This window comes from Glycine soja, chromosome 3 (genome assembly GCF_004193775.1).
Source record: "Glycine soja cultivar W05 chromosome 3, ASM419377v2, whole genome shotgun sequence".
NCBI classification, from domain to species: Eukaryota; Viridiplantae; Streptophyta; class Magnoliopsida; order Fabales; family Fabaceae; genus Glycine; species Glycine soja.
This window is the reverse complement of record NC_041004.1, coordinates 10,046,331-10,054,533: the sequence shown is the minus strand read 5'-3', so window position 1 is coordinate 10,054,533 and position 8,203 is coordinate 10,046,331. Positions and strand designations below refer to the sequence as shown.

The window sequence follows — 8,203 nt, the reverse complement described above, 5'->3', positions numbered from 1 at the left end:
ACCAGTGATTGTTTCTGAATAAATCAAAAGATGTAACTCTTCAAATAGTTTTTGACTTTTTCAAATTGGTTTTTAAGTTTCTCTAAAAGTCATAACTCTTCTAATGGTTGTCTTGACCAGACATGAAGAGTCTATAAAAGCAAGGCTTTGTTTTGCATTTCAATCATCTTGAACACTTATTCAATCAATCTTTTACAAGCCCTGAATCTCTTTGAACTTCTTCTTCTTTGTGCCAAAAGCTTTCCAAAGTTTTCTGGTTTTCTAAACCTTGAAAACTTGTGCTATTCATCTTTTCTTTCTCTTCTCCCTTTGCCAAAAAGAATTCGCCAAGGACTAACCGCCTGAATTCTTTTTGTGTCTCTCTTCTCCCTTTTCCAAAAGAACGAAGGACTAACCGCCTGAATTCTTTTGTGTCTCCCTTCTCCCTTGTCAAAGAATTCAAAACGACATAGTCTGAGGATTCTTTTGATTCTTCCCTTTCCCTTATACAAAAGTTTTCGAAGGACTAATCGCCTGAGAATTCTTTTGTATCCCCATTCACAAAGTATCAAAGGTTTAACTGCCTGAGATCTTTGTCTTAACGCAATTGAGGGTACATCCTTTGTGGTACAAGTAGAGGGTACATCTACTTGGGTTTGACTGAGAACAAGAGAGGGTACATCTCTTGTGGATCAGTTCTAGTGGAGGGTACATCCACTAGGTTCAAAGAGAACAAGGGAGGGTACATCCCTTGTGGATCTTTGCTTGTAAAAGGATTTTTACAAGGTTGAAAGAAATCTCAAGGACCGCAGGTCGCTTGGGGACTGGATGTAGACACGGGTTGTTGCCGAACCAGTATAAAAACTCTTGTGTGTTTGTCTCCTTCTTCCCTACTCTTTTAATTTCCGCTGTGCATTTAATTTCCGCTTTTACTTTCTGTTAAGTTTCTCTTCTACTCCTTATTCTCTTAAGAACTTAGTAAAAGCCTTAGAAGAGTAATTTTTTAATTAGTAAAGGTTTAGGAATAATTAATTCAACCCCCCCTTCTTAATTATTCTGAGGCCACTCGATCCAACATTTCCTGCTACCATAGTAGGGATGTAAGGATCAAATTCAATGGCTTTCCAGATGTTTAAATCTATAGCCTCTATGAAGATTTGCATACGGGTTTTCCAGTAATGATAACCCACACCATTGAATATAGGAGGCCTATTAATAGAGTTCCCATCGGGAAAAAGAAAGTTTGATGAGACCATAATTATTCTTGAAGTTTCTAAACCTTATACAAGACAACGATCTCAACACAGAAGATTATGTGAAGAATCCCTGGAGGATTTGCATCATTCAGCAAATGGAAGAAGTCAAATGTTTGATCAAAATGCTTCCAATCCGGGCTTTAGGCATTCCCTGCTTGATTCCCATAGCACAACATGGTGTCCCTAATCACCATAGGCTTGTTCCTTAATCACTATTGGTGATGTGTGTTCAATTCTCACAATGGTAAGTGTTGGCTTGGTGGAGTGACAAAGAAGGGGTGTGGCTATTTCACATGGTGCACTCATGAGTGCAATGTGAGATGTTTACAGTTGTTGGACACATTCAGTTCTACAGCACTGAGTCACTAGATAAAATGAAAAGCATAGGAAACTCTTTGCAATATCTTGTGGTGGCATTTTCAATTTATGTTGGAACCTTGTTGGTTAATGTTGTGCACCAACTGACTCGGAAGCATGGTGGAATTGATTGGTTGAATGATGACATCAATGCTGGAAGATTGGACTACTATTGCTTCCTCATGGCTAGGTTAGCTTTGATTAATCTCGTATATATCTTGTTCTGTGTTAAACATTACCGTTATAAGGTTAATGTCGAAGAAAAAGTTGTGGAGAAACTTGAGCCTTGAGGGGTATTGGGAAAATGATTAATTTTTTTAATCAATAAATGTTCAATTTGTTCAGAATAAATGCAGGATTAGCAAGCGTTATATATGTCAGTCCAGTATATATATTTGATGTCATTTACGCAACAAAATAAACACTAAACTATTGTTGAATCTAAGGAAAAAATGATTCACCTATGCATACATTTCAACCGTTAAAATGTAATTGAATGACAGTGTAATTGAATAAAAAAAATCAAATATATATCACTTCTAAAATATTTATTCTAAAAGTTAAAAAAATTATGAAACATAATTATTTATAAAATGTAATTGAATGACAGTGTAAAAATATTCTATATTTTTAATACATAATCTATTTTCTCTTTTATTAAAATATAAAATAGAAGTTTAAATTTTTATAAAACTAAAATGTTAAAATATTTAGAAAAATAAAAAATATAGCAATAGTATTTCACTTAAAAAACCGTGAACCAATTCCAGTGATGCCACCTCCTGTCCACATGACACATACACGTGGATAAACAAACTGCGTAAACCCCACCACTATATAAAACGACCCTCACCGTCAGCACCAGATAGATTCAAGATTCTCAACTACTAAAGCGATCGAAGAAAGGAACTAAAAACCAAACCAGTGTCTCACTCTCACCCCAGAAACTCATTGTTGTGTGGCACAACAAACTTCACCAATGATGAAAGCCCTCACAAGCTCTTGTTCTAAGGCCATGGTCGAGACTCTAGGACCCTTCTCTCCCAGAGTTCCCCTTTGTGTTTCTGATAGACCCGAATTCTGCTTCACCCTTCGTTCCAAAAGTGAGAAAAAGGGATGGAATTTATTGCTCCTGAAACTGGTTCGAAACAATGATCTTTACCCTGTTCATGCAGTGCCACCAAAGGACCAGGTTTGCTTCTTTTTTTTTTCTATGCTTAGTTTCACATTTTTGTTTTTCTTTGTTGGAACTATCATAATTCTTTTGTTTGTTCTTGGTCTTCTTGGGGTGTTTCTTGTTTGCATGTTAGGAACATGATTGCTTTCAAGTGGGGGTGATTCTTGTTGGGTTCTCAAAATATGCTTCTTTTTCTTTTCTTGTTTTTTTTCTTCTTTCCTTTTTCTGAAATTTCGTGTTTCCTAGTAGCTTGCCCAGTTTCTTCTCACCTTTTGGTTTCTTTTTATACGCTAAATATTCTCCCTTTTGTATGAGTATGCGTAGATCCAAAACTTGTTACGAAACATTTCGTATTACTGCTATGCTAGACTTCTTGGTTCTGATTCCATTTTCACTTTCTTTTTTTGTTTCCCTTTTATGGGAATGGTTATTTCTTGAAATGTTTGGCGACTTCAACAATTTACTTTGTTTTTTATAGCTTGGTACGATTCTTTCCAGCATATTTCGGGTTTGAAGTTTTCTCTGTTGCTTTGGTGTTACTGGTGGAGCCTCTTTACTGTCTTGAGAATTTATTTCAATGATTTTGTATAATTCAAGAGGATATGAGCCAAATGAAAGACAAAACTTAGATGCAATTTCTTAATACTTTTAGTACTGGTTTTCAATTGGAGTTGGAGTTTCACCTCAATAATTCGTGTTATAAATTTTGCATTAAGAATTAGCATAGATTACCTAATTAAAACTCCAATTCTGATTGGAGAACAACACTAAAAGAGTCAAATTCTGATTGCAGAACAACACTAAAAGTATTTAAAGATCTAAATCCATGTTTTGTTCCCAAACTAATTGGCTTTTCTGTTATGTGGGGAAATTCGTTAAGAAATGGTTGTCTAGTTGTTGTATTTACATTAAATAAATTGAGAACGTACAAGATTTTGGCATGTTTGATGAGACAGTCTCTTGGCCCGAATAAAATGTTGCAGGTGGACTTGGAAACTGTGGAGCCTCAGGCTCAACAGAGTGAACAAACAAGTGGGTTCTAATGACCTTTTGTATTTTTCCTACTACATATATATGCCGTGGAACTCAAAATCCCAACATTGTAATTTGTTGTGCAGATGAATCAAAGTTTGTTCGTGTATCGTTCCAGTTACAAAAGACTTGTAATTTTGGTGAACAGTTTCTTATAGTTGGAGGTGGTCCTGTGCTTGGTTCATGGGACCCTTTAGAGGCATTACCCATGACATGGTCTGAAGGACATGTATGGGCTGTGGAGCTGGTGAGTAAAATCTGTTCAGAATTTGAAAATATTGTTGGATCAAAAACTTTTATAAATGTTGTATATGCTTCCTTTGTGTAATCAGGATATGCCTGCTGGACAAACATTCCAGTATAAGTTCATACTGAAAGGAGAAGGGGGGGATATTATTTGGCAGCCAGGGTTGGATCGATTGATCCACACTTGGGAAACTAAGAATAGAATAGTTGTTCTCGAAGATTGGGAGAATGTAGAACTTCAGAAAATAACAGAGGAAGATCAACTTGCCTAGCCAAATGAGGAACCCCAGGTTTGACTTTGAAGTGCCAACTTTAGCTGAATTTCTTAATAATCCTCAAGAAGAACTGGATTCCAAAGCATCGGAAATATCGTCTGTATAGTACTTTAGCTGAATTTCAGTTTTGGCCACTTCTGTTAATCTGTATAGTACTAGGAGTTTCATGGGCAATAGATAGCGCTTTTGCTGTATGTCATACCATAGTGATAGTGATTTTTAAAAAGGCATCTTAGAAGATTTATTCATAACATCTCTCAGAAGAATAGAATTTTTCTGAGAAAATTAGTGTTACTTCATCTTGAATTCTCATAAAGTATGCATCTTTTGATTTATTTTTCTAAAAACATAAAAATAAAAGAAATGAACAAAAAAGAAAATAGAGAGAATTCGTTTCCCTTGAAAGCATACATTCATGCGTCAACTGTACCAAACTACCAAAGGTATTCGTGCTACATAGCGGCTCTGCAGTCAAAGTTCAATAATTTAGGGTCCTGTTACTAAAGTAAAGATGAATGTTGTGGCTTGAGGATTCTGATTAATAAATTACAAGGGGAAAATATAATTAATTTTTTTTAAATATGTTGGAAGTTTTTTTCTTCTATCGGACCTTCTTACTTCTTCTGCATCTATTTCAGCTGACTCAATGCTTTCCTCTCCTTGTTGCTCTACGTTAGTAACTCATTGCTCATCTACATCTGCAATTGGTTGCACTTCTCCTCTGAACTCATCAGTTGAGACAACCTCTTCTTCAGCTTTCTAAGAAGAAATCTCATCAAATACTACATTTCAAGATGTAAATTATTTCTTAGTGATTGGATCCATACATTTCCACCCTTTTCTATAAGGGCATAGCCAACAAAGATGCATTTCTTGGCTTTTGGATCTAATTTGCTTCTTATTGTCTTTTGAATATGTACATAGCAGATGGCTCCAAAGACTCGAAAATAATCCACTACTGGTTTATCCCCATAGAGTAGTTCAAATGGAGATTTCTCTTTGCCTGTCCATGGAGGCAACTTGTTGATTACATGACAAGCAAATTGAATTGCTTCTGCCTATAACTCACGAGGCAGATTTTTGTCATGTATCCATGACAAGCTCACTGAAGTTAGATGAGCTAATTTCCTTTCAGCCACTGCATTTTGCTGCAGTGTATCTCGACAAGTAAATTGCCTTTGGATCCCTTTTTTCATGACCAAAAACTGTGAAATCTGTTGAGTTGAACTCACCTCCATTGTCACTCCTCAAGCATTTGATTTTTGCATCAAACTCCTTCTCCACCATGTCAGAGAAAATAACAAACTTATGTGTAACTTCACTTTTCTCCTTTAGGAAATACAACCAAGTATATCGAGTGTAATCATCCCCTAGAACCATAGTATATTTACATCCACTATAACTAGGTGTTTTTTCGACCCCATTAGATCTGTGTGTATAAGTTCGAAAGGAATGGTTCTTTCTCTGTTGGAACTTTTAAATGGCAGCTTTTAAGCCTTACCAAATAATAGATTTACAAGTCCACCAATTCAATTCTGGAAGCCCACCAATAAACTTATTAGATGCTTACCAAATAATTGACATCCTTGGCAAACAACTTCCTCCTTCACCTATTTCAATTCTGGAAGCCCACCAATAAGCTTATTAGATGCTATAATTTGTAGCATTTGATAGTCTACATGCCCAAGTCTAGCATGCCACAAGGTAGGACTACCAACTTGGCTGGTTCTTTTGACATACGCCTCTCCTGCAGATAAAACAAACAAAGAATCCTTCCTTTTTTCTTCCAATATGATGTCAGCATCAATATTTCTCACATCATTCAGGATTTTGACGCTATTGGGGCCAAAAAGAAGATGCTTGCCTGAGCTAGTGATTTGTGAGACATAAATGACATTTTTCTTTAAGCCAAGAACATGATAGACGTCACTCAGCTGAACTTCATTGTTGCCAGCATTGATCTTTACAGTTCCCTCCTTCACAACAGGATGTGTTGTGTTGTGTTGTCAACAGTGACTATGACTCTGTCTCCATTGTGATGACGCATTTCAGAGGAAGCTTGATTGTTCCCTGTTACTAGGGGTGGGTAAACAAGCCCAAGTCCATGGATTGGCCGGCGGAACCCGCGCTCTGCGCGGGAAACCAATTTTTTTAAACAGTCCATGGTTATGTCATATTTTTGGGCCCGCCCCGCTTAATCCACAGACTATGCGGGTTTGGCCTGAGGGGTCCGCAGGTTGCCCGCATTAGGTTTGATCTGTGTGACCCAGTTACATTAGGTTTGATTTTCTCTCTTCCACTTTAAACTTTTCTTTCTTCTTCTCTTCACAGACTCGTGGATGTAGCAGGCTAAGAACATTTTTTCTCCTCACGGTTCTTCTCCACCACGCACTCACGCACGCGTGCAGTAACACGACTCTTTCCCTTTCAAGGAAAATAGAACGCGACTCATGCTCACGCAGTCACGCGACACACCATAGCAGCACAGCCTCGGCTCACCACCACGCCACCATGCAAAGTACATCTCTTCTCTCTCTAGAATTTGTTTTTATCCTATTTTTGTTGGGGTTGATTCATTGTTGTTGTACTCTTAAAATAAAAGAAAAATGTGAGAAATCTATAACTTTTGATCCGCTGCTCACACCTCTTTTTTTTATTTTAACCCTTGGCTTCATTGCTTTATTCCCTTTGTCGGCTTCATGGCCTCAGGAACAAAGCTTCCTCCTATTGTTGTTTGTTGTTTGTTGATAGTGTGTGAGATCCATGACCCTCATAGTCTCATGTTGTGTTTAGTGTACGGTTAGATTTTGCATCAACTCCGGCATAGGCCATATATTATAACCTTTGTTCAAGTACCTTGCTCCTATAAGCTTCCTACATGTAGATATACATTTCAATTTTTCCATTGCGCTTAAGAAACAACTGCAACATTTGCAGTTGATATTTCTATCTTCTCTCTGCATTTTTCTTTCTTGAAGGACATTAACAAAAGCCAGTTTTTTTATATTTTTACACGTTTTTGTTTTGGTATTTTACATTTTTTGATGCATTAATTAATTATATTATATTAACATAGAATTAGAGCATGCGAGATGAAATCTATTAACAATTTCAAAATTTTAGTTTGAGCCTGTGTTGCAAAAGTTGGTGGTATTCATACAAAGATGGGTTTGAGCTTAAATGTCATTACTAAGTGGAATTCTACTTTTATGATGCTTGAGAGTGTCCTTGTATATCGATGTGCTTTTTGTAGTCTTGAATTTGATTATAGGAGCTATTCAAGTTGTCTTATTAATGAAGAATGGCAGAGAGGACAAAAAATGTGTGATTTTTTGCGTCCTTTTTTTCAAATCACAGAGTTGATATCTAGTTCCTCTTACCCAACGTCTAATTTGTAATTCATGCAAGTGTGGAAAATTGAATGTTTATTACTTCAAAATTTGAGTAATAAGGATGAGTTGATTAGAACAATGGAAATTGATATGAAAACAAAGTTTGACAAATATTGGAGTGATTATAGCAATGTGCTTTCCTTTGGGTGCATTCTAGGTCCACGCTTTAAAATCAAACTTTTCAAGTATTGTTATTCAAAACTTGGTCTTGATCCAATATCTTGTCAAGCAAAGTTGAAAGTTATGGAGCACAAGTTGTATACTCTATATAATGAGTATGTTCAAATGTATTCCAAAGAAACAAGAAGCAATGTTGGTTTAAGTCAAGGTTGATCACAAGAGACTATGGTTATTACTGGTACTATTAGTATTGCTCAAGTTGATGTTATGGATGTAAGTCAAGGTTTCTCTTATTTTTTAACCACCAATCATTTATTCTTATTTACTTTGACTAACTATTTTTTATTTTTGTGGAATTAATGTAGGAGT

At 36.3% G+C, this 8,203-nt stretch overlaps 1 protein-coding gene across 1 annotated transcript; it reads left to right on the top strand.

Annotated features, from left to right (window-relative positions):
• Nucleotides 1–2,452: 2,452 nt before the first annotated feature.
• On the top strand, nucleotides 2,453–4,621 carry LOC114406153. Its single transcript, XM_028368747.1, has 4 exons — nucleotides 2,453–2,784; nucleotides 3,753–3,801; nucleotides 3,888–4,048; nucleotides 4,134–4,621. The coding sequence occupies exons 1-4, from the start codon at nucleotides 2,572–2,574 to the stop codon at nucleotides 4,317–4,319; spliced, it is 609 nt and encodes a 202-aa protein (XP_028224548.1). The 5' UTR covers nucleotides 2,453–2,571; the 3' UTR covers nucleotides 4,320–4,621.
• The last annotated feature ends 3,582 nt before the right edge of the window (nucleotides 4,622–8,203 follow it).